Source organism: Atractosteus spatula, chromosome 3 (assembly GCF_055471065.1).
Source record: "Atractosteus spatula isolate fAtrSpa1 chromosome 3, fAtrSpa1.hap1, whole genome shotgun sequence".
NCBI classification, from domain to species: Eukaryota; Metazoa; Chordata; class Actinopteri; order Semionotiformes; family Lepisosteidae; genus Atractosteus; species Atractosteus spatula.
In genome coordinates, this window is record NC_142708.1 from 46972698 (window position 1) to 47000060 (window position 27363).

At 35.4% G+C, this 27363-nt stretch overlaps 1 protein-coding gene across 2 annotated transcripts in view; it reads right to left on the reverse strand.

Annotated features, from left to right (window-relative positions):
* The window catches only part of man2a1 (mannosidase, alpha, class 2A, member 1), a 248185-nt gene that overhangs the window by 55072 nt on the left and 165750 nt on the right, over positions 1-27363 (reverse strand). For both annotated transcript variants that reach the window (XM_088911950.1, XM_088911951.1), the window contains exons 10-17: positions 22828-23010; positions 18540-18654; positions 16958-17025; positions 16060-16225; positions 14417-14644; positions 13368-13490; positions 6015-6129; positions 3683-3816 (exon numbers count right to left, since the gene is read on the reverse strand). In XM_088911950.1, coding sequence (XP_088768076.1) covers positions 3683-3816; positions 6015-6129; positions 13368-13490; positions 14417-14644; positions 16060-16225; positions 16958-17025; positions 18540-18654; positions 22828-23010 — 1132 coding nt within the window. The remainder of the gene's footprint in view (positions 1-3682; positions 3817-6014; positions 6130-13367; positions 13491-14416; positions 14645-16059; positions 16226-16957; positions 17026-18539; positions 18655-22827; positions 23011-27363) is intronic.

Below are 27363 nucleotides of genomic sequence, written 5' to 3' on the forward strand. Positions count from 1 at the left end.
GGAATCAGTGTTAATTGTAATACTAATTAAATGACCGCAGGCACTTTCCACTCCCTCTGACAGCAGGAACATTCCTATTCTTAGCTCAGCAGCTTATTACAATATAGGGTGTTCAAACCGTTTTTTTTTACACAGTGACACAGCGTCGCGTTGTGAATCTGTTTTTCCGTGTTTACAAAGAAAGTGGAATACAGTGATACTATCTGCTATATAGATACATTTTTTTAGATATTTAGACCCTTAAATTAATATCATTATTAATAATAATGATAATAATGATAATCGGCCAGTGAAAGCTCTGTTGCCCTTCACACGAATGCCTGAAACATTTTACCGAACCCAGGATTTTACACTATATTCCCCATTATAAAACGGATAATTCCGGTCCTGAAGTCTGATTGCCCGACATACATTTGAAGAAGTCCATATTTTCTAATATAGGCACATCCAGGAATTTTGACTTCACTGTGTGATGAAGAAATTTTAAAGACTACTTCTTAGCGTAGATAAAAAAGCTTGGATTCCCATGGACAGTATCTTATACACATATCTTTTTCTGTTGTCTTTGTTGATCTCTTGAGGATCCTTGTGATATTTTGAGCTCTCATTGAATGATAAAAGTATCGCAGTTTAAATCATTTTCGTTGTTACAAATTATGAAATGCTCTGTTAAAAGCAAGGGAGTTTTTATATCTGTTATAGTAAAAGAAAATGCCAGACGAACTAGGGATTGAACAGTTTTTCAGTGCTTGTACAATCGATGGAAATGTTCAAATAAATGTGCTAAAGAAATAAACAAAAAAGTAAGTTATTCCTTTATCATATTGGCTAACTAATGTCCCATCTTTGTTAGTTAGATCAACGAAATGCTGTGGTGTTACTTTTTGTCGATGAAAAAATAAAGTATTTTCATTGAAAATGACGGTTACAAATAATGTGGACCAGCGTAATACTTTGAGTTTAAAGCTTGTCCAAGGTCATTCATTATTAATACTATTAGTAATATCTTCGGTAAAGGCTTTGATGCATAAAATATTTCTGCATAATTAAAATATTTATGATAAAGGTAGGTTGTGTACTTTTGCCCAACTGAGCAATCTTGCTTTCATAAAATATACCAACTTTTTAATGACTGATGATTAACATGCTGTAATACACAGTTTAAATTTAAAAGCTCAAATGCTGTACATGAGAGGTTAAGCTTTATTGGCTCCTCCTGGCGGTTTTACAAGGTGATTCCGGATACTTTCTGATATGACGTCATATGACGCGTTACACATTATACCGCGTTAGGATGGGACATGCCCACCGCGTGGTACCGTGGTGTACCTCACTCATTTTGAATGGATGCATCTGTAACTGATTAAGTTTCAGTTTGCACAGATGTACAAATAAGGCCAAATAAAACAAGTTAAATGCAACACAATCATGCTTACATATGAACATAATGTTTTTATTGCACATAAAACCTAAGAAAAGTTACAAATGGGAGGAGGTCATTTAGCCCATCTAGCCCATTTGTTGTCTAGTAGTTAATTGAGTCAATTATCTCATCTAGCCATTTCTTGAAAGAAGTGATTCTATCAACTTTGACCAAATGGAAGGTTAGGTAGTTCAAGACGCCTACAATTTTCATGTAGTGTCCAACCGTGTCCACTGGTTTGTGTTTCTGTTCACTGTAAATTTCCAGTACATTGCCAACCAAGAAAACACTGCCAATGTTTTTAAAAAGAAGATATGTGAGGAACAACATAAAAACTGTTCTCAAATCTAATTTAAAAACCATAACTGATATTAACATTGCATGTATAATATCTGACAATAAAAAACAATACTTAAAATTCTCAAATATATTAGCTGCCTTCCTTTCTAAATAGTTCTTGATTTTTTCTTTTTTCAGAATCGCCAATTATTGTTAAACAGTCCTGGCTTGGAATAGCTAAGTGTGTATTTGATGGTTTGACTCATATTGTAGCTAGAAACCTTCCATCCATACAGATGTTGGAGGATGAAGAAAAGTAGGCAGATTCTTCCAACCTGCCTACCCTTTATTCACATATCTCTTAACATGCCACATGCTGCAGTCCCTTGCAGGAAGTTCAGCAATGACTGGGGAAAAGGCGGGAAACCCTCCAGCAGCTTCAGCCTGCACATCAGCTGGGAAGCTACAAAGGCCACTGTGTTTTCTAGCAGAAGAGAGAGCCCCAGCTGACTAGTTCCATCTGACTGTCTGCGGCACTTAGCCAGAATGCTACTGCTGGGGCATCAAAGTTTCCGAGTGATGTGAGGAAGAATGGTCATGTAAACAATTTCTTATTTTAAACCAATTCGGTTTTGTAAACAGCAATTGTTTAGTCTTCAACTTCCAGCAAAGACTGCTGTAGCGCATGAGGAGGATGCAGACATGCTATTGCAACCTGCCACCCATGAAATTGTTTGTCTTTCGATATGATGCAAATTCCATATCACCGGGCAGAAGATTTGATCCTGTCTCCCAGTGATGTCATTGCAAGCCTGCAGGAGCCCAGGAAGTTCTAGGAGTCTGTTTGACCAAGAAATGACAAAGTGCTATCTGACTAATTCCAATCTTCTTTGGGGAATTTATGGTTCGGTTCATAGGGTCAACTGACACTTAATGCTAGCACCTTAACTGGTTGAACTTGTTACGAGTTCCCTTAAAAGTAAAAAAAGACTGATATATTGGTCAACAATAGTCCTCTGCTCCTTTAAAACACAACTTTCCAAATACACCTATTGTTTTGCTGTTATCTCTAACCAAACCAAGATGGCTTATTTTTTATAAGTGTACTTTTGGGGATGAATAATCTCTGTGAATAACAAGAACATTAAAGCCTCCATCTAGCAGAAGCTGTATAGCATGAGTGGCGTAATGTAAAGTGCACCATCTCAGGATAAGACATTCTTAGCATCTGTTCTTCATACAAGAACTGAGGCAGTGGGGCGACTTCATGAATATTCATAGATCTTCCCTGTTTAATTTTTCTTTGAGGCATCTCAATATTTTGTGGCTACTTCAGCTTTGATCATTCTTTTGCGTGGTGTGTTCAGTACTTTAAGACTTTGAACAATAATTCCCTTTACATTTTGTAAAGATTCTCCAGCCAGCAAACACAAATAAAGGAATAAACCTCTTGTGAATAGCTTTCAATCTGTGTCACTGCAGAACTATGAAAATACATGCAGTGCTTTCATTCATAATGGCTAGAAATGTAACTTTCAGGACCAGCGCACCAGAGGATTTCAGGGAAAATGCTCCATTTCAGTATTGTAATCAAAGTGTTTTCTTCCAGTCAAGGATCAATTAAAAGAAACCAAACCTAAAGACTTTCCGTTTTGCAAAACCTTTACATCACCATACCAAAAAGGGTCTTCAATACAGAAACAGAAAAATCTGTAAAGGGTTTGATTTTGTGAACATAGTATACAGGAACATTAAAAGATCATGCTTTTCTCCAGAAATCACTATTTATAGCACTAGCACAAATGATATACAAAGAACCATACTGCTATTCAAATCTGTTAGCAATAGCACATCTGCTTCCCCTCAAATAAAATGGCATTATTTTGACTTGAAAATGCTGTTTTTGTGGTCTGTTTGTAATAATGTATTACCTGAATGTTACATTCTTTTAAATCTAAAGAAAAAAGAGAGACTGCATACCTGGTAACCATTAAGGTCTGTAAAGAATCGATTACTGCTGTTAAGATCTGATGTTATTCTCATTGCAATTTCACGGTTGAACTCTCCTCTTATATCCACGATATTGGAGATCTCCACAGACTGCCCCTCCACTCCTAAAATTGAACACAGGGATGGAGGCACAATTAAAGCATGCATACCTGGGTTTGGAATGTTTTATTCTTCACTTTGCAGAAAAAATAAAACTTAAAATAATATAAGAATCATGATTGACACCAGGAAATGTATATGTGTTGAAAAGTTATTTAAATATACAGAACGTTTATGAAATTGTCATTCCTAAAACATATTAAAAAATTATACAGACACTTGTCAGGCTCTCCAGATCAGATAACAGAAATATACAGTATATTCGCCTACAATCAAAGACATGCTTTTTATTAAATTAAACAAGTATTTGGCATGTATGGGCATTCACAACAGTCATTTTCTTTGCTTTAAAGGCATGAAAGGTGCTTGTGAGGAATAAATTGTTACCAATGAAATAAGAATGGAAACCACCTAAACAACAATTTGCTAATGCGAACATTACTTGAAGAGAACATTTGTTAGATCTATCAAGATGTGCACTGGTCACTAATTAAAAACAGTGATTCTATTCCTAACAGTATAAAGCAAAAAACAGTAACCACTTTAAAATGTAACCCTTCTTTAATTTATCATGAGTATTTCCTCTGTTGGATACACAGTACAATGTGCTCATTTCACTATGTGCATGTGAAAATCCACATTCTGGCAAGCAAAGTGAAAAATACATATTGTACATACAGCAGTATATGATCATCAAAGCCAATGGCTGCCAAGAAGGGTGCATGGTCTGTCAAACATCAAAATCCTAAGCTATCACATGAAGAATGCATGACATATTCTTAATATAAAATATTTAATTTCAAAAGTTTAAACAATACATGGTCTAAGTTTGTAATATCACTGTACTGAACAATAATACTTATAGCTGCAGAGCTGTAGAATGCAAATATGCATTCTGTACAAAGAAAAGTGGGAACTTGTCATCTTTAAATGGACATTTGGTACCATGTTGAAATGGATTTAAATAATCTAATAAAACATGTTTATACTTTAACCTTTAACTACACAGTGTCTTCCGGTTTACAGTTCCATAATTCACGTAGTATGCAACAACTAATGCCACAAGACTACCAAAACTGTAGCTATTATTTGTTATTACCTGCAGAAATACTATTTCCTCTATATTCCAGTAAAAAAAAAACAAGCATTTCAAGACCTACACTTGTGCTACAATTTAATTTAATACTTGATCCCTAAAAAAGGTCAACTGATTTCTAGGCTTTTAGTTATCTAGTTATCAACCACATACACAGTGACTTCAATGTCAAAATTTCTGCTGAATGCTCAACTATTTAAAGTTGTTTTTATTTTTCTGTACATCCTACCTAGACAAATCATTAAACAAATAGCTTTGAGCTACATAATTTTTAGAAGCTAAATGCATTACAAACATTTTCAAACAGTATAGTAGAAGGATGGAAAAATTACATTGCATTTGTGCAAAAAATTACCCTCCCTTACACACATACTTCAATTTTTTGTTTTTCCTACATTTATCTGAGAAAACAGTTCAATATACTACAATTCACTGGTTGCAGAGGTCTGTCCCCTTAGAGTTAACTAACATCATCTGAAAACCAGCCAAGTAACTCATATTTGCCTGAAGCCTGGAGTAAGCAACAAACAAAGGAAAAAAATAAAATTATTTGTACAACACTGGAACTGAATAATAATTAACAAATGTGATGCATCCTCTATTTTTCTAAAATTTCATGAGCAATAGAAGGAAACTCAATTAGTTATAATCTTGTCCAGAGCTTGAATATTAAAGCCAAAATCAGGACAAATGTTTCTAATAGGCTATGAATACAAATTTAAAAAGTAACTTCAAGTTAGTCACCTGATTGTATAAAAATACTAACAAATAAGCTTTTTAAATTCTATGCAATTTGACTGTTTTCTTTTTTCATTTTTTAAGTGTAAACAAAGGCAGATTATCAAATTGTTGAACATAAAGGTAGCATGCAAAAGAAGCATAAACATATACTGTAGAACAGAAATACAAGAACCATAGATTATTGAAGCACTTAATCCAGTTTAACAAAGACATACTATTAAGATGTATTTGCAACCTAGTTCATATAACTGTATAACATTTTCATTTTTTTCAGTTGACACAGGGTGCAGAACATTTTAAAACAAGAGCAAATGCAACTGAAAACAATAATACCAAAGATACTTAAAAAGACCTAACGTTTCTTACCTTGCACGTTATAAAGACGGAGAGAATGGGTGAAATGATGGTAAGAGCTTGTAACTTCGCAAATAATAGGCCCTTTCATTACTTTTATTACAGGTTGATCTGAAGTAATGTATGGCTGAAAGAATGAAAGCAAAGAGTATTAATTTTCAAGAACATGTAATCACATAATAAACAAGCTTTTATACATAAAGCAAAGTGGAGAAAATGTAGGACAGATCCCTGTGTGAAGTGGTGTGTAATGGTGTGTAATGCCATGTTTTGCTCACGAGAGCCCGAACTTCTGTGATGGTTAACCTCTTTCTTGCCGCAGCTGCAATCAATCCAAGTTAGATTCTGGCTACAGTACACCATGGCGGATACCGTTTCGCTAGAGGTTGGGAATTAAAGAAGGTGATCGAGCTTCTCCCACAATCTGACATGATAACTACCACCTCTTGCTTGTAAGTTTCTCAGAAATCTTTCCCTGCTTTTGTGTCATTTTAAGGTGTGCACCCATGACAAATGCTTTTTGGTTTTACTTAGTTTATATACTGGGAGATCCACTCTCCTGTGGGGGTAAGCAATCTGTCTAATTCCTCATGAGAATGTTGAAATAGCTCTCTCATTCCATAATTCACCCCTACAGTGGTGTCTCTTCCTTCATCACAGTTTTTCATCACAAACTACTACTGATTGTGGTGGATTTCGATTGTTTTTGCATCGTAGAGTGAATAAACATTTTTTGGGGAATATATACAAGCATAAGGAATATACACAAAAAAGGCAACTGACGTAAATTCTAAGTAATTATTTCAGTTTGAAATAAATCCATTTTACAGATGCCTTGTTTTTAATAATGTATTAATGTATATGTATTTTTTATAATGTATTTTTAACTGTAACCTGTAAATTGCAAGGCTCAAAGTTAGTAGTGTTTATGCCTTAGTACAGTTACTTCTGAATTCTGAATTGTTTTTTTTCACATGAACAGGTACAGTATTATGTAATACAGACAGCCCTACTAATATCTATTGATATCCAGGTCATATATAATTCCTTTTCAATTAGGCTTTTTCTATATGCTCATTTTTTTAGACATATGAAATTACCTATTTCCCATTTTTACACACGTGCTCTACAGACTAATACAGGACAATGAAATATAATTTTTAATGCAGGTAATGTATATTGACTTATTACCTGGGTCTAATCATTTACAGTACAACAAATACCAAAGCAGTTTTGTAAGGATTATTTTGTACTTGTTTTAAAAAGAAAGCATGAAAACAAAGAAAATTAATTTAGTTCATTGCCACAACTTTTACACCAGCTGAAGATCTACAGCAATTTAATCTCATACAGCTGCACTGCAGTAAAATACAGATGCAGCCATTCAAAATACACGGGAAAACCCCATACTGCGTAAAATTATCTACAGCTTAGTGCATTATACCACATTACGTGATTGGCTGGCCAAAATGACCGACAAGCGGCACTCGTGGGTACATTGGTTGTTAGTGAAATTCACTTAATATTGAATATTAATATGGAATTTTACAACTAAAGGGAGATGTTAGTAGCTGAGCATAAAAAGAAGAGGAGCATAACAGGTCATAAATAATATTAATTTAGTAATATAAACATGTTATGTAAACTGTATATGGCTGGTATTGGTAGTTTAAATAAAAAATACACACCAGTATTCCACTTTCTTCATAAACATTTTAAGCATAAAAGTCTTTAATTCGGTTACATACTGTGGTTATTTTGGAAAAGTTTTTATGTGCTCTTTCTGACTATATTAAGTTTATATACTTCATAAAATGTTTTAACCTTTTCTATGAATACTTGCCCTCGCTAACAGTAAAAAAAACGCATACTTTTTAAAATTTGATAAATAGGGATATGGAATCGCATATCTTAAGAAATTAATAACGATATAATTATATTCACATAGCTCAAATTATTACAGTAGTACACTTTCCTTGTAAACATCTGCATCAATTTGACTCATTCACCCGCGATTACTTGGGAACTATTTCCTGCCCTTTTCAGTTATAGCTTAAGTTGTCAAGTGGCGCGTTGGTGTAATGGCTTAGCTGTGTGCCTTGCATGCTGGAGGTCGGGGGTTTGAACCCAGCTCTCGCCATGAGTTTTTTTTAACAAATAAACATTTGTTTGAAAAACTAAAATAGTAAATATTATTGACACTATATTGAATTTGTTGGTATTTCTAAATATCACAACACATTTAAAGTGAAGTGATTTATTAATAACAAATAATAATTTCAAGCTGCTTGTAGTTTAAAATAGTATTTTTTTCGGAGTGATTTAAATTTATTAAACGTCTATTTTTGAGACAGGATATTCCAGACCTCTGTTTGATTTCTGAAACTCCCTCTGTATTCCATGTTTTAACCTTTTCTATGAATACTTGCGGTCATTATCGCAGTAAAAAAACCCATACTTTTTAGAATCCACTTAATAGGGAATATAATATATATAATTATATATATATAAATATAATATAATTAATAACTATATTAATTTAAGGATCTAAATATATGTGTTTATGTAGCTGGTAGTATTACTGTAATCCATTTTCTTTGTAAACATGTTTTATTTTTAATTTGACTCATTCACGCATGATTACTTTAGAAATATTTTTAAGCTGTTGGTCTCATCTGGGTTTCCGAGTAGCCCGTTGGTACAGTGGGTTTCCTGCTAGTAGTTCTATCTAGGTGATCTTTCAATACCCGGTTTGGGCACAAACCTTTTCTTCTAACAAACTTTAAAAGTATAAAATAGTAAATATTATGCACACTATATTAACATTTTTTTGTGTTTTTTTTATATATTATAATATATTCAATGTTAAGTGATATTAATAATAAAATAAAAACGTGAATGACACAGAGCCTGCAACCTACAGATTTAAAGATCGCTATTTGTGAAAAATTTCACAGCTTTTATTTAAACAGTATCTAGTACCTGAGTGCATTTTTAGAAACCTTAGTTTGAATAAAGCAGATCCCAGGTGCAAGTGACTTCCTAACGCGAGAAGGCATTATGCTACATTTTTTATGCCTTAGATGAAGCCTTCTGAAAGCCAGCAGCCATGTCACCCTGAAACTTACAACTGGCAACCCACTGAAGCTAAGCAGGTGTGAGCCTGGTCAGTACCTGGATGGGAGACTTCCTGCGAAAAACTATGGTTGCTGCTGGAAGAGGTGTTACTGAGGCCAGCAGGTGGCGCTCACCCTGCGGTCCATGAGGGTCCTGATGCCCCAGTATAGTGACGGGGACACTATACTGTAAACAAGCGCCGTCTTTTGGATTAGACGTAAAACCGAGGTCCTGACTCTCTGTGGTCATTAAAAATCCCAGGGTGTTTCTCAAGAAGAGTACGGGTGTAACCCCGGCGTCCTGGCCAAATTTCCCATGCCTCCTAATAATCCCCCTCTATGAATTGGCTACATTACTTTGTTCTCCTCCCCCACTCTGACAGCAGGCGGAGCGACGCGCCGGTTGGAGTATTTCTCGGTCGCATTTAATGGCAACGTCAGCTCAAAGATTTGGTTCAAACCACCAAATGAAGACGGGCGTACCGACAAGCGGACCCTCCTGATGCGGGATTAATGCTAGGAAAGAGAGAAATGAAGCCTTCTGAAGTCTCTCAAAAACATCTACACATTTGTTCATCTAAACAAATATCACAGTAAAATAAAAAAAAAACGTTTTCCACATTATCACCTTACACCAGTGGGGGAAGAAAAGTACCCACAGTCATTTTTTTCCACTAACAAAGTTGATTCATTCAAAAATCCAAAAGCATGTGGGGTGTTAACACAAACTCTACTTAACAGAACCACTTGTAAGATGAAGGTGACTTTCTGCTCAATTAAATAAAGCTACAGCACAGACAGATTTTAAATTCTTCAAGCAAAATTAGCTGTTTGTCAAAATCTGCTACTTTGCAAGCAGTACACGACTTCTCAAAAGGTACCTTTTGTCTCTCGTGCAAACTCAACAAAGGTTTATTTTTTATAATTCCAAAAATTTTAAATGGTATGCCTCAGGGACTCATTATAGTATTGTAGCGAATATGGTTCATGCTGGAAAATCAAACCCCCCCCCAGCTGGGTCTCCAAAGCTGTTCCAAAGCCTGGTTGGTTGGTATGGTTTCAAAGTATGTGTGAAATATCTTTTCTTACTCCAGTTATTAATCCAATCTATTTGTACTCATCTAGCTATGTAAAAATATAGACAAAAGGATCACTGTAAAGATTAAATTCCAAGCTGAAAAGACAAGACTTAACATGTCTTCTCTAACTCTTCAATTTACAGCTTGTCCATGGTAATTCATTATTGTAACAAACGGCAGGCATACAGTTGGTACAAGCTGGTTGCAGCGCAGTGACAGTACAGCCCTTGATATACAACATGTAAATATAACCCTTTTCCCACTTTTAACTTAAAGAACTGCGTTAAGAAATCCTAAATCACAAAACCATAATTTAGAATAATTCATCCAGATACAAATCATTTCAATTTTTTTCCAAAACGTCCACTTGTGATACTTTAGCTGCTTAGTTACACGATTCCATATTAATATAACTAGTGATGTTAAATCACTACAACATTTATCTTTTTACAATAACAGCAAGTAGTGCTCTGTTACGTCCCAGTGTGTGTGTTTTTTCTGTAATGTCCACACTGCTGACCCTTGACTGTTCTCCCTTCCCCATTGGCCAACCATCACACCACTGTTTCAATATGATGTCATCATCAATCAGCCCTCAGCCAATCAGAACACATCTTATTCAGCATATAACATGGAGGTTTTCAGCAAGAAGAGGCCTTTCGTTTGACTTCGGTCCCGTTTGGTTTTGGTTATCGCTTCGCTTCTGGTTATTGCTTCGGCTTCGTTTGTTGGTTTGTTTTGCTTTGTGTGTGTGTATTTTCGTAGCTTCGGCTTTGTTGTTTTGTTGTTTTTTTGTTAGTTTCTTTGTATTTTCGTTTGTTTATGTGTTCATCCTTGTTTTGTCATTACCTTGCCCCAGTATTACATGTTCAACTTCTGTGTTCTTTTGTACCTTGCTCCTGTTGATTACTCTTGTTTTCCCTTATTTGTATTTCTGGTTCACTTGTGTTTTTGTGTGAACTTTTGTATATAAGGTTAGTTAAGGTTGTTGGGTAAACTTTACACACTTAGTTGATTTTGTATTAGTACACTAGTTTAGTACGGGTGAGTGCCGTTTGTCTTGTATGGTTTTGGGTAGTCAGTGCAGGTTAGCTAGGGTGTTGAAGACGCCGAAGACCGTGTGTTTCGGGTTTTCTTTTGTAGTCAGATTAGCTTTCCCTCACTGTCCTAGCCAGCTCCATTTTTGTTTGTTATTTTCTTTCCTTTGGCACCACTCTAGTTCCTTACCCTTGTTATCACGCTTCCTAGTCCCTCACCAAAACCCACCTGCTTCCAAAAGAATTATCCTAAATGTTACACCCCTTTACCCCTAGACACTTGGGGTCGTAACATGCTCTTACTACGTCTTCTTAGAAAAGGATAAAACGTTATAACTTTTTATGAAGTACAGAATATAAGCTTAATGAGTTACCAAGTTAAAGACTTTGATGCAGAAAATATTTACGCACAATTAAAATATGATGAAGGTGGAAGGTTGTGTACTTTTGTCCAACTGAGCAATCTTGCTTTCATAAAATATACCGACTTTTTAATGTTTAATGATTAACATGTTGTAATACACAGTTTAAAATTATTAAAAGTCTAAAGAGTATACAACTTAAATTCTTAATTAGAAAAAGATTGTCCCTCAACAGAAACTGGATTTTGAAACCAGGCGTTTTCTGCTGATAGCTCAAATGCTGTATATGAGACATATGAGAGATATGAGCTTTATTAGCTCCACCTTGCAATTTTACAAGGTGCTTCTGGATACTATAATCATATTTTAATTAACATGCTGTATGATGCGGTATACTGCGCCACGCCCACCTTGTTTTACCGCAGCATACCTTGCGAATTTTGAATGGCTGGATCTGTATGTACAACTGATGACTGATTTTACCTTAAGATGTGGCAACTGCCTCATACATGATATGACAGTTTTCTATATCATTAATGGAAGAGCGTACAAATAGTTAACTTCAAAAACTTAAAACTTCAATTTCAGAGTATTCAGGACACTTAATATTTGCAAACAAGTAATTGAAACAGCAGCAAATGTCACCTTGAAATAAGATCAGGTCAATTCCAGGCAATACCAGTCAAACTTTGTGTCAAACATTTTAAAGGTGAAATTCAGTATCTAAAAAAATATTTTAAGGAAAAGAACAGTGTCTACTCAAGAAATGTTTACTGGGGTAAAACTAGGTATTTTCAATTCAAAATCATTTTCATTACATGAAAAAGTGATATAAACAGGATGGCATTGATCTTTAATGGGCTAAGGTAGTTAAGGTACTAAATCATTGATTTCACAAATACCTACACACTTTGTTTCTGTGTCTTTTGATGTGTCCTTTTCCATGTCCCGAACTGTTGCCCCACCCTCAGCTTTAGCATCAACACGTTTCACTGCCACAAGCCTTTTACTAGCAAAGACAGTTTCCATGCATGCAGCCTACTATGTGGCACACACTGTTGAGCCACAATCTAATTGTTCACACATTCACAGTGGTGAAGCTCTCATGGACAGGACACCACAGATACACAGAGAACAAGCCAAGGATACCCAGGCTAACAGTTTGGAGGCTACTATAGCACTGCTATTTGGCCTGCATCCAGTCAGCTAATGACTCAAACCAGCAATGTCATGACTACAACGTTCCATCTTCTCTCCAAATGAGAATCTTTACTAGCTGAACACTTAGGAGCCCTTAAAGGAATATTTTCACTTACTTCAAAGAAATACAGTTTCTATTAGGACATAAAAAGAACTAAAAAAAGACTGCTAATGAGTTGAGGCCATTCAGCTCACAGTGTTCAGTTGTGCCATGAGTTCAGTGTGCATTAAATGGACTCAAAGTCTTTTGGCATCAGCATCTTCTAAGGATGTGCGATTCCTTTTCATCGATATGAAAAAAAAACATATATAAAAAAGCATTCCGGAAGCACTCAAAACAGAAATACAATCTACTAAACAGAAAGTACAAGAATTTGCAAAACATAATCTCTAGCTTTAGTAGGTAACTATGGAAACACCACACTACAGGAGTTAGAGTGTAATGTATGTGTATATGCTTGTGTTGTGAGAGTATCTGTTGAAACAACAAGTGTTCATGCAATGCCAATTTTTGATTTTTTCAAATTTCAGCATTGATTTTTCCCATAATAAAAGAATAACTGATATGTACCTTAGCCTCTCCATCTGGTAGAAACAGATATGCTCCACTCTTGTCTCTGTTGCTAGTAGTTCCATACCACATAAACTCCACCTTCACATTACGTTCTGTCCCCTCTTCTTTAGATTTCACTCTCTGAAAGAAAAACTGAACTTAGCTCAAAATTTTTGGTTTAAGGTTTTCTAATATACTGCTATATACATTTATCATCTTTTTATTATATATTTATGATATTATACTGTCATTATATCAATAACAATCAATTTAAGGAAAAATACCTGTGAAATTACATAACATATACACATAACAGGAGCCTATTTAAAAAAACTTCACAATTGTACTTTGAAATATAACCATTTGAAAAAAAATCTTAATTAGTATTTAATTGAATTACTGTGATGCTTTTTTAAAAGACCCCAAAGTGCTTCACACACTTTATAAGTGGGGACTCAATCAATCCATTACTGAAGTGCAGTAATGACATGTGGCAGCCATTATGCACCTGCAGCCACATTGCACAGCAAATCATGTGGAGGAGTAAGAAATTGCTTCAACAGTTGAATTCAGGGGCAGCTTTAGGACCTCGTTTTAAGTTTAATAACTTTTTTGAAGAATGGCATCTCCTCCAGCACAGTGTCCCCAGTTACCATACTGGGGCATTTGTTTTTGCAAACCATGCCACCTATAGGTTCACCAACGGCAATTACAGAAACAACTTAGTTTTCTATTGAGGCCTCCCCACCCAGTACGAACCAGGTTTAGCTTTGCTTAGCTTCTGTGAAATCGGACCAGATTAGCCCAGAAGGTGGTAATGCTACTGCCACTGGTTTTGTTGATATTGCTCTGCTTTAAACCAATTAAGCTTAAATAACATATTTTAGAAAGTTTAAAATTTGACATCATCTTTAATAAATTCTTTAAATTAAAGCTTATTTTACTTTTGCTGAATGACTAAAATGAATATTGCATAGTATGCGGTATCATTCAGCAAATGTAGTTAAACAGTTAGGAACTGCATTGGATCCACATTTCTACAACATCCCAGATTGAGTTCTGCCAACCTCCATTAATCCAGAAGATCCAGAACACCACACTTTCAGATGTGGATTTTCAATGGTGAAATGCACAGTGTCTTCCTGTAAAACATTCATTCTGAAGGATTCATCAACACTCAGGTCTCCATCTTTCTTATATATTGTATATTCAGCCATGACCGTGTTGGAGTCTGCACCTTCTGTGAGTTGGTACACTCCTAGACCAAGGGCAGACAGGTGAGCCACAAAGGAAACCTGCCAAGATAAGAAAATACAATAAAAATGCTAATAAAATAGGCACATATTGGACATAAATAAATTATTTAGTTTCATTTTAATAAGTACACAAACATAAATAACAGGACAAAAGCTGGAAGATCAGAATAATTTGTTTAATGCATTTTTTCCCTGGGATTTATGTTAATTCAAGGGTAAGAATCCTTTTATTGCAACACAAAACACAAATATAAGGTCAATAACAACATGATTCGTATTTGTGTGCACACATTCTCACAGGCTATACTTATTGAGAAATGATGTTTACAAAAAATACACTTTCTTAGTAATAATGTTTAGGGTTCAGTGAAAAGAGATGACAGGTGTGAAAATCAAGATAATTAATCATATTGCCCCAGTTTAATTTTACTTTAGGATATGCAGCATTCATAATAGTCACAATTAAAATGAGGTTTGGTGGTGCTGTTAATTGTAATATAATAATGGAAACTCCTGTAATTTCACTGCAGTCTTTCATTATCCCTTAAGAAAGCCTATAGAAGAACTGTCAGTACTTCAGTAAATACAAATGTAAAAACACTCAATTGCACAAGTCATTTTTTAATAACAGAAAAAGTTCCACTGAGGATCACTGAGTATTTATAGGCCCACAATTCCTCCATTATGAAAACAAAAAACTTCTGGGCTCAGTTCAAATGCTTGAAATTTCAAAGTTTTCTTTGGCAGCTAAGCCTTCAAAGGTACAGTATCTGAAGGTTTGTCACACGTTCAAGCAGATATTTTTTTTTCCTGGTAATACAAAAGAAAACCTTTTGACTGTGCAGGATAACAGACTTAAAAGCCACTTAAATGCCAACTTCAATCAACTGATTTGTGTGCTTATTACAAGATAAACTTGAAGAGATCATGAAAAGTTTTTATTGTCAGTTCAGTTCAGAAGCATATATCAATCATTGTGTAGAGCTGGCCATTTGATGACTTTCAATTGTGTAAGGCAAAGTGTTGCTTACAGTTGTATGCAAAGGTTTGGGCACCCCTGGCCAAATTACATGTTTTGTTGATTTTCTAAGTGAAAAGAAGTTAACAACCTCTGCAGTGAACAAATTTAAACTTGACATATTTCTGCAAATTGTAATGCACAGTTACTATTTATTTGCTAAATTTAACAGATTGAAAAACATAAAACAGCAAATGTGGCATGTGCAAAAGTTTGTGCACGCTTCCAGTTGATCCACTAGTGTTATTTAGGACATTACTTGGACAAGATTTACAAGACTTACAATTCCACATTCCAGTCAAAAATTGGACCGAGATGTAATTTTAATTTTATTTGAATTATACTGAGCATTAAAATAAATACAAACTGCTGTTGAGGACATGCAGTGTGTGAAAAAATAGTAGAGAAAGAAAGTTATTTTCTGGGCATACTTCACCTGGAAAGCTTCTTTGGATACTCTGGCTGTTTCCTCCCAGACAGCACTGACTTGTGCCTTCACTGGGTGTCCAAGAGCTGTGAGCACTCTTACTCTTGGAGTATTCACATACACAGTTACCACAGCAGACCGATCCTGTTCTGTGGGGTTATGGATTACTAGTGACCTAAAAAAAAAAAAACAGTCATAAAAAATGAAAAAAGGTTCAACAATTAAATTGGTAGTGCTTAGCCACTTTTAGCAATCAGTTCATATTAATTAAAAACTAAGGAAAAGGAAAATCAGCTGAAACTGCTGTTTGTCATTTATTATCTGCTATTATATTTGTCCAAAAGATCTGTAAATCCCCTCACGTATGAAAAAAGCGTGCATTTATAAAGCATGCTTGTACTTAACTAAAAGTGCACATGAAAGATGTGGACAAAACTTTTCAGTTGGACTCTGCTCTGCTGTTTTATCAGTATCCCTTTCCATGTGGGAGTTGTTTCACTGTCGTGTTACCAGATAAGAATACTGTACATGCACATCATGCTCCATTAAGTCACCTTATACACCATCTCCTGTAGCAAAATGTAAGCAGCTTTGAAGAACTTTCAAACATTTCATACCATGTGTCTGAGTGAAAGCCTAATGGAAGGGCAGAAAAAAATAAATTGAAATGGACTTAGTGGAAAATTAACCTTCTGCCCTTTATTCTCATCTTTGACATCTCAGGTAAAACATAATGGAGACATCTGGCAGGCTTGATACCCTACATACTACAATGACATCTGATAGGCCAGTATGCAATGTGCCATTTTTCTCCTGGGATTCCCTAAACAGGAAGGCTACATGCAGAACCATTTACTGTTTTGGGGGGAAGAGAGGTTGAAGGAGTAGAGAGCTTAACACAATTTACCTGGGATTCTCACTAAGCTTAATCACAGTCTTGTGAGGCAAAGCATCTTGAGAGGGCTGAATGTCATCCTGAAGGTAAAAATGGATACTTTACACATACAAGGCAACACAAGTATATACAGAGTGAAAATGTACAACTGACTGAAATTAAGATTTGCAATCTAATTTTCTCTGTTCCAATTTTTAATCAAATAAACTGAATTATTTTAATCAAATTGTGTATTGGATAACAGACCACCAAATAAATTCAAATTATCTAAGCTCTAATTTTGCAAGCATAAAACAATTTATTATGTTGACAGCTTGTTTAAAAATACTTATAATTCAATCTCATTACTGGGAGCTGTCCATATTTTATGTAGATACTGCAGAGAGCTAAAATACAAATATGAAAGATCTTGAAATGTACTGTACAAGCCATAATATAAATAAAAAATTGTCCATGTTTAAAAAATGTTTTTTTATAATCAATCAGTGACTGCCAAGATACTTTTCAAATATTTGTAATTCATGTTACGGTGGTTGTAATATGCCATTTAAACTCCTAGAAGTTATGATAGAAAATTCTAAACACTAAACACAGACAAAAAATAAGTGAACTGGTAAATTCACATTTAACAATATAATAATTGAAAACAAAATTAGGATCAGAATAATAATTACACAGAAACCTTGAATACTGGATACTGGCGATAGGTATGCAGAGAGCATTCAAAGTAGATAATAATTTTCCAAATCATGTTTTAATTGGAAGCAGTGGAGTACTTGTTGAGGGTCTTAACTTGAAACTAGAAAGCTGAAGGATTAAATCCTGTGTGAGGCACTGTTTTTTATCCATGAGCAAGGTACTTGCTCTGATTGCTTCAGCAAAATGCTCAGCGGTATAAATAGGTGTACATACATATTAATGTTGCAGTGGGTGAAATCATCAACCAAATTAGTTTAATTAATTAACATGTCATAATGTTTGTGTAGTAGAAATGTATTTAAAATGCAATACAGGGTGTGTAAAATCCTAAAATCTGATGTTTTGACATCAAATAATCTTTTAAAATTTGAATCACAAATCCTATAAAGCTGACATACTGATTCTTAACACATCATGGATATCCCTGTGTATAAAAACTGCTTAAACCATTATTGCTTCTCATGAGAAATACATTCTTTCCATGTAACATTAATAAGTCCTGTATTGGTTATTTACTAGCACTCAATAAGTCGTGTTTCAGTAATAAAGTGGTAATACTTGCCTACAAGTACCTGTAGTATGGAGTCTATAGTTAGTGCTATAAAGTGCTATAATTTATTATATAGTCACACAATTTCGAATTCTTTAACAGAGAATGAGGAAGAGCAGACAGGCTCTTCCGATCCATCCACCATCCAGCCATTCACCTTTAGACTTGCTAAAGCTCTGCAGTGATGTACAAGAAGAACAACTGCAGGAGAGTCAAGTCCCTCACTGACAGTAGACTATAGCTGTTTTATGAGGAGACGAATGGGCCCAGGCTGATTAATCCACCAGCACTCAAAGAAGATGCCTTAACAGGTGGAGCAATGTGATTTGTTTCTAAATAACTTACCATCTGAAGGAAGGGGACCGAAGAGCTGTGACTGTACTCCTCTTTGTTCTTCAGAATAAGCCAGTGAGCTGAGTTAATTATCACTCTCTTTAGGTTTAAAATTGAATGGAAGAGTCTGCAAGGAGGTTAAGTAAAAAAGTAAGTTTTAATCCTCTGGACAGTAGACAGATATACAAATGTTCATTTAAGCCTTCTTCTTTAAAACTCTAAAATGAGCATAAGTCAACAAACACCATGATATCACTTACATGATGGTTCCTAGTTATTATTATTGTTTAATATTAAGTGCAGTCATTACATTGTTCTTATAATACTGCTAAATCCAAACTTCCATGTGGGGCAGGTTTGATGTAAAAAGAAAAAAAGGTTAATAACAGACTTTTCTTTAACTTAATCCAGACTTGAAAAAATTGCCACTAAGATGTACTGTATTTCTTTTGAAACACCCTCAAATTGTTTAACATTCCTATCTCTGATCATAGTCTAATCATGCTGTATTATGTAGAACATTAATTATTTAAAAATGTTTTTTTATAATACTGATCAGTACCATAGCAGAGTTCAAAAAAATATGTAAAAAGGAACTTTCTTTCAGAACAGACATTTGTATATCCAAATTGGGTGCTCCCCTTGTTACTCATCATCTGTCCATACATATAGCTAGGTCATATTTATAATAAGTTTAAGTAACTAAAAATAACATTTGATCTTCTTTCCTTAAACATGACTAAACTAAATGCAGAGTGAGAATTGTGTAGAGGTCATTAAGGACTTGTTTTAATGTGACAAAAACGTAACAAAGATGACAGATCAGGCACAGAAAAAGTTACAGCTGGAATTACCTCCATTGTACGTGAGTGTGATTGTTTAGATAGTCAGTTCTGTGTGTGGAATCCCACATCACAGCAAAAGTAATTCCAGTCTTTTTACATTATCTCAGTTCCATTACAAGCAACAGACAGTGAACAGAGTGGAGGGCAAGAGGCCTCGTTAGCTCCTCAGACTAGATCTCATTCATAGGTAAACTGTCGGCATAAAGTGCCCTCAGAGAGAAAGCAGTTTAAACACCATGCACATTATGAAACCTGGAAAGCTTTTCCTGAACTACATTTTCATTGTGCTAGAAAAAAAAAACCTTTCCCCTTTTACTTTTCCAAATAACATGTACTTTAACATAATAAAAACACCAGTATGAATATTAAGCAGGATACCTCAATGGATTGATTTCCCTCTACCTCAATCACAATCTATTGTTTATCATTAAATTATATTAAAAGATAAAAAATCTATGTAGAAGAATACAGAGAACCTCTTTCTTGTCATTAACAACAAAAGGCTACTGCTCTCTGATTCAGAATATACTACTGAAAAACAAACAGCATGACCGACATATCAAAAACCTGTCCCATATGTCAGTAGTACTCATTCACAGAGTAGGTGAAGGCAAAATGGCTTCCTCCCATTATTAAAATAAAATATGGTCTTGCAAAAGCCATATGTGCCTTTTTGCAAACCCAATTAAATTTCAATCCACTCTGATGGTTTACTGCAGTTGCATACAGGCTAGGAGGGCTACCTGGCCAAACATCAGCACCACTTTGCCAAATAAATGCATGAATGCAGACACAATCTATTTAACTATCCTAATAGAAAGATATTTACCACTGAAAAATGTTTTGAGTAATACACTGCAAAATCATTTGTTAGCCAGCAGCCGAGATAATGCGTAATCACATAGCTATCAAGTCTCACATACTGGGACCACAACTCAAGTTCCCATGCCTTGGTTTGAAAATCTCAACCATTCATGTAAAGTCTAGGTTGATTAAGAAAAAGAAGTAATGAATATAAACTTTTAACACTGTTGTAGAATCTTGTCATTTCTTTAATTAACCAATGTGTTTTTGTACACAAATAAAAGACATTGTCAATACAAATACTAAGTATTATTTTTGACAGTCTCATGCATTAAGGGTTTGGACCCTTGACAGCTATGTAAATTGATGTAGAAAAAAACAAGAGTTTCCTTGCAGCTGAATCATTGAATCACAGACAAATACTGTGTCCTTTGTCCCTTGTTGTTGACAAAAGCTGGTGAGAAACAATCTCTGAAGAATAATAAAGGGAATGGAGGCCACTTAATTTTCAAAGTCGAAAAAAAGACATTGCCTTAATGAGTGCAAAAATATAAACAGTGCCTCAATAACAAAAAGAACACAATGATGACAGAAAATAGCAAATGTGCATTTCAAGCACAAAGCTCTTCCTCAGAAAGAATCATTGGTAGCCCCCATTTTTGATGAAATTATATAAACCAACTAATTTTTGTAGGCAAATAACATCTCATTCAGGACAATTTTGTTTAGTTACAAGCTAGTGAGTTCACAAACTAATACAGTAATCTGTCAGACTGCGAGATGGTGGGGAAAGGGTCACATTAACATACTACTTTATGTCATATGGGGGAGGTTACCACCTGGCCTAAGCTTTTTCCTGCTTTCATGTGTTATTTGTAATCAAGAAATCAAGACATTATTTAAAATTTAAAAAAATTAAAATGCAAACTGAGGTTTACATCTAGCCCTGGTATGCTCTCTGCACTCCATGATGTGATCATGCTTCTGGCTTGCAACAGCATACAGTATGTTTTAAAAGTTCAATTTTTAAACATGCATAGATCTGAATTTGCGACTGTTAAATTATTAAACGTGAATAGGAGTTACAGCCTTTTAAAAAGCCATGTTAATATCTTGCAAATGTCCCTTACTGCTTAAAAGCAGAGACTTAAACATTAAATGTACTTCGATTTTTACAGCATGAAAATAATAGCTTTAAGAAATAGCTTGTGAAATAAACCTGAGCCTGTAATATTTGGCTCAAGACATTTAAAGGCCTCAACTTCCCAAAGGGAAATTGGCTGGACACACAGGCTAGCTGCTCTCAATCATCCTGTCACCTTTGGCATGTTATTTTATCTTGGAGGGAAGAGTATAGTTCTGATTTTTGAACTCACATCTGTTCATCTAAAATGATATTTTACAGGGATTGAGATACCACACTTTGGAAGTTATCGGTTGCTTTTCAGCTTTCAATATAAAACAATCCGGTGCATTTACAGTTTCGGTAGCATCAGAGCACCTTCTTAATACGCTTTGCTTCTAAATGTAAATTCACAAGACATTGACTATACAGGTTCTGTACAAACATGGACACTGACTGAAATATGACCCATTATATTGTTGCTTCAGCTGATGTGCTGCCGGAAAACAACACCCTATTTTAATGAGACCAGTTCTACTACAATAAAGCAACATCTTAATTAACAATAAAGCAACATCTTTACATCTGCCTACTTCTACTATTTCCTGCAAAATAGTAGAAGTAGATAGTAGAAGCCTGCAAAAGACAATTCTGCGTTAAACTTAACTTACTAAGGTCATGATAGTCTTTTAAATATCCACCCACCAGCCATTCTATGTTAAAAGCCTGATGTCAATTTAAATAAGCAGCTAGAATGAAGGAATAAATGTTAAGAGAGCAAGTTTATTACAGACAGATATGTAATTTGAACAGCACAGTTGTGCTATGATTAACGTTTCTGCCTCAAAGCTGTGGAGCCCTTGGTCCAATTCCTGCGGTGCTATCTGTATATTCTCCCTGTTTGCGTGACTTTCCACAGGGTGCTCCAGTTTCCTCCACAGTCCGAACACATGCAGGTAGGTTAATTGACTTCCATAAAACTGGCCCTGGTGTGAGTGTGAGCTTGTCCATGTATGTGCCCTGTGAAAGGATGGCATCCCATCCACAGTGTATCCCGCCTTAGCCCACATTAGGCACCAGCTGTGCTTGATAAGTGGATTCGAAAATGGATGGATGTCTAATTTGGAAATCAATCATTAAAGCAAACTTTCACGCATACAAGAAACATCTCATACATCCTCAAGTACTGTACATCATAGATGCCAAATGTGAAAATTCAAATAACACTAAAGCAAGCTCTATCAATGTTTTTTACTAAAAAAAACCAACTATTTTTAAGACATTCAATAGTCAGGTGTTAAGCACATAAAATGGTCTTTATGCAACAACCTTTTCCCTTGTTACTGTGGACTGACCAGAACACTTCTCCGATATCACAATGAAAAAGGTTTAATGCAAGATTCTGACATCTTTCATTTCATTTTCTTTTCACATCTGACATTAATCACATTCAGTTTGATTAGGGCGAGCCAAAAGTTTTCAAGAACTATGACCAATAAATTATTTTTCTGAACAAAAAATGTCTTACCTTGTGCCATAGTCCACAACTACCCAGTCTTTACCGGTTCCTGTAATGGCATCATGGTGCTGAAAAAGGCCAAGATTTCTTCTGGCTTCAGTAAGTAGTTTGTAATTCTCAGATGGAAAATCTTTCAGTTTGCCAGATTTCTGAACACTAGCCAAAGCAAGAGAATTGAGAATCTCAGCAGCCCTGGGGAAAAAAAGAATAATGTTAAAAAAATAGTTTTTACTGATGTATAGGATTTATTCTCTCACAGAAAAACACTGCTGCCTGCCTGATCATTATAAAACTACATTTTCTCACATTCAGTGATGTTCAGGTAGGCCACAGCACCCATTTTGTTCTGTAGTCTTGATGAACTGTTATGTATTAGAAAGAGACCACAAGAGTATGACCCCATTGATTAGGCAGTGATTAACACCCCTAATGATCTCATTACAAAATGCATCATTAGATGGCAGGGTGCTTGATTGGTATAGGGTGTTTCTGTGCCTCTCTTTCTTTCAGTAACATTTCTAATGTTAGTTATTGCTTTTTTCATTTGTATTCTAATTTATACTGTAATACAATGACAGAAACCATGAGGATCAAAATTAAACCAAGATGAGCCACTCTGTTTTGCTCATGATGACAAAACCGTACAGTGTTGGCAAAGCAGTGTGTTGTTCAATTAACACTGAATTATAGTACAGTTATATATAATTATCTGTATATACAGTATATATAGTTATAGCTGGGGGAAGTCAAAATCTGAATAGGAGCAGAGGTCTTTATTGAGCTGTTGGTGGTCTGAGAGACAATGACCAAAAGGAATCTGCTGGCTCAGTTAATTACTTGGTCAAGATTCAGAACAGTCCAGCATAACATAAGATAAAAGACAGGTGGACGGAAACAGGAGGAAAAGAGATGAACAAAGAGAAAGACAAAAACAGAGAAAAAAGACAGAGAGGAAGGGGAGAAGCAGGACAGGTGATAGGCCTTGTTCAAATGAACCTTAAAGACCAGATTCTAGCTCAGCATTTGATCCTTGTTTAAGAGAGACTGCCATTCTGGTATTCTAAGAAATTGATTTCCTTTAGTACCCCTCATATACTTAGAAACTCCAGACTAAAAATAATTTGCTCCTGGTTAGGGATGCATAGGGAGATTCCCATTCACTTTGGAGCATCTAGGTTTAGAGGAAGGGATATTTAGCTCTGGATTGTATCTGTTTTTTTTAGGATGCAAGTTTAACTCTTTTGTTTGGCTTGTAAGACATTATATATGATTTCTGGGACCTGGATTGGCAGTCTGGATTTTTGGGTAGTCAAGATGTAGGCCTCTGAGAAGCCATGTTTGCAAACAGAGTAACTTCCATATTGTGTTGTTTATTTTGAGCTATTATTTGTTTATCCTAGTTTGCCTTTCATTGTTTCACCGGAGTTGTGCCAGTGTAGGAAACACTCGGGTGTCTCTAACTATACCAAACACTTGGGTATATTCTTGGCATGTCTCTGACAGTTTGGGGATTAGAATCATTTACTTTTATCACTAATTATACCACTGTGTATTCTATATTTTCTAAATTAGCCCCTATATTTGTAAGAATATATCACATTCAAATTTCAATAACCAATCCAAAGGAACAATGGCAAACATTCATGAATTTGTTTTCTCTTGTCAAGGTTACAGCAGAAAAAGAGCAATCTGACAATCTGAATGAGGCACCTCACTAATTTTGCTGTCTCTGTGTCTTGAAAATAAGCCTTTGGCCCATATGTTTCACCCTGTAGAAAATATAAATGTACAGTAGTTGGGGATCCTCTTAACCTAGTAGAGTGGTTCGGCAGACCTATGCACATAAAAATTGTTACAGTTTAATACAGCCAACATCACAGACCAGACCAGACTTGGTGTAAGTAATTTCCTACTCTGCTATGATCCCTTTATTGCCTGTCAGGACTTGAAAGTCCCAGCAGTAGAAAAAGGCTACAAATTCTTCATCTGGGTTTTGGGCCTGGCTTGGCCTGGCTGTGAAATCCTGCTGCCTGTAAATACTGTACAGCAATGAAAACTTTTTGGAGTTATTTCTCTATTTTCTAGGAAACATTCTTACAATACATAATCAGTTCTTACTTTACTCAAACAAAAATTCAGTTTTAACCTGTTTTTGCCTCAACAGTAGTGCTGTGCTCCTTCTCCCTTCTAACCTCAGCCTTCAAGGAAAATTCACCTTGTGTTTCCTTCTTAACCAATGGAAAAGCAACCCACTTCTCCTTTTTAATCACTTTCCTTTCCTCTGGTCTAGCTGTAACACTTAAGTAGTCTACATTATTATACTACACTATACTACAGCATGGAATAAACCTATTACTTGTTCCTTTGCAGCCTATGCATGCTGACACAGCTACCCACCTGAACTACTGCAGCCTACACCTGCTGCGACCCACTATGTCTTCCCCCAAATCTTTTTCTAGATCTCTTCGTCATACTTTTTCTTCCTCCCTGGGCCACTTGCGCTCCTCCTCTCTCCCAGCCTTTGTTCTCCCGCTACATTACCTTTGCTTACTGCCTTGTCTTTCTCACACCTGAAGAATGCTCCATGGCCGAAACGTTGTGTTTTCTTTCTTCTTTTTTTAGCATGGAATAAACCTATTACTTATTCCTTTGCAGCCAACGCATGCTGATGCAGCTACCCACCTGAAGTACTACATTATTACTAGCCTTTTAGATATTAAGACCAGTGTAATTAACCTTTTTATAGAGAGAGTGACAATTCAGCACACAGCCAAAGCAGATCTTACTCCCTCCCCTTGGCCTTGTGCAAATACCTGCACCTTCTCTCTGCCCCCCCCCCCCCCCACACTGCCAAAGTATCAGAGATGGCTGAGAGACACAGTGGCACTGTCACATGAATTCCATTATTCAGAAACATACTATTTATGTGTATATATATTATGTGTTATATTAAGTGTTTTTCCTGATAGTTATTTCACAACAATGACTATACTGTGCTACTACGACTACCATAAGCTTATCCCTTTAAAGTTGTTCTCTCACAATCAGCAGTATCCAGTGCAGTTGTTGAAAAGTACCCAACACTGAAATGTCTTTAGCTAAGCTCTTAAAATAATTTTCAGAGTTACAGTGGTGTGAAAAAGTGTTTGCCCCCTTCCTGATTTCTTATTTTTTTGCATGTTTGTCACACCGAAATGTTTCAGATCATCAAACAAATTGAAATATTAGACAAAGATAACACAAGTAAACACAAAATGCAGTTTTTAAATGAAGGTTTTTATTATTAAGGGAAAAAAAATCCAAACCTACATGGCCCTGTGTGAAAAAGTGATTGCTCTGTTAAAACATAAATCAACTGTGGTTTATCACATCTTTGGAAAGCTGAGTTCTTCAGTTGTTGCTGCTAAGGGTGGCCCAACCAGTTATTAGGTTTAGGGGGCAATCACTTTTTCACACAGGGCCATGTAGGTTTGGATTTTTTTTTCCCTTAATAATAAAAACCTTCATTTAAAAACTGCATTTTGTGTTTACTTGTGTTATCTTTGTCTAATATTTCAATTTGTTTGATGATCTGAAACATTTCAGTGTGACAAACATGCAAAAAAATAAGAAATCAGGAAGGGGGCAAACACTTTTTCACACTACTGTATTAGTTATTCAATGTCATACTGTATGTCCTATATATGATATAAAAATAGACATTGCTTATAACAGTTTCACTTTGATTCTTCCCTTCATCAGGTTAACATCCAGAAATAAAGAAGAGCATAAGTGCCTAAGCTGTCACATAAAACAAAGGACCCAAACACATCACTGTGTGAACAGACTTTCCTTGAACTTTTTATAAAGGTACAGCAGTTTTAAAGTCAAGTCTTGATATTAAGCTGTAAAACATGAAAAGAATGTCAAATTATTTGTAGGGTGACTGCTTCTCAATTGTTATTACACTTGAAAATGCGATGAGTTCATGGTATATCAAGGTCTGACAATAACACTCCTTGTCCTGATCTAATACAAAGTGTTCATTGCTATGAAATCTCAAAGCTAATAAGTGGCAGGGCCAACAAACATTGCAGCAATAACTCTAGATCAGGCATAATTTCTAAGGGACACATTTATTTATTTTCAAACAACTTTGATTCCCAATTTGAGAGGCTTCATAAAAAGTGAATTGTTGAGCATGCTTTAGAAAGGTCAGCTTGTTTTCTAATTCAGTATTATCATTATTATTAAGTTGAGATTTATACAATTGTCAAGCATATTCAGTACAGAAATGGTATTCTTTAATAAAGACCTTGAGTGCATCCATTAGAATATGTGAGAGCATGATTTATACCTAACTGAAAAAAAAAATTGACTGAGGGGTTACATACATTTTATTTATCTACCACACCCAGATGAGACCACAATTGCTGTAGATGCCAGAGACTGCGTATTTGTCACCTTACTTTTTAATCTTTCAAATACAGGATTCATGACAACATTCATTCCTGCACCCACAATTGCATTGAGCTTGGTGAATTCCTGTATGAAGATGGCCAGGAA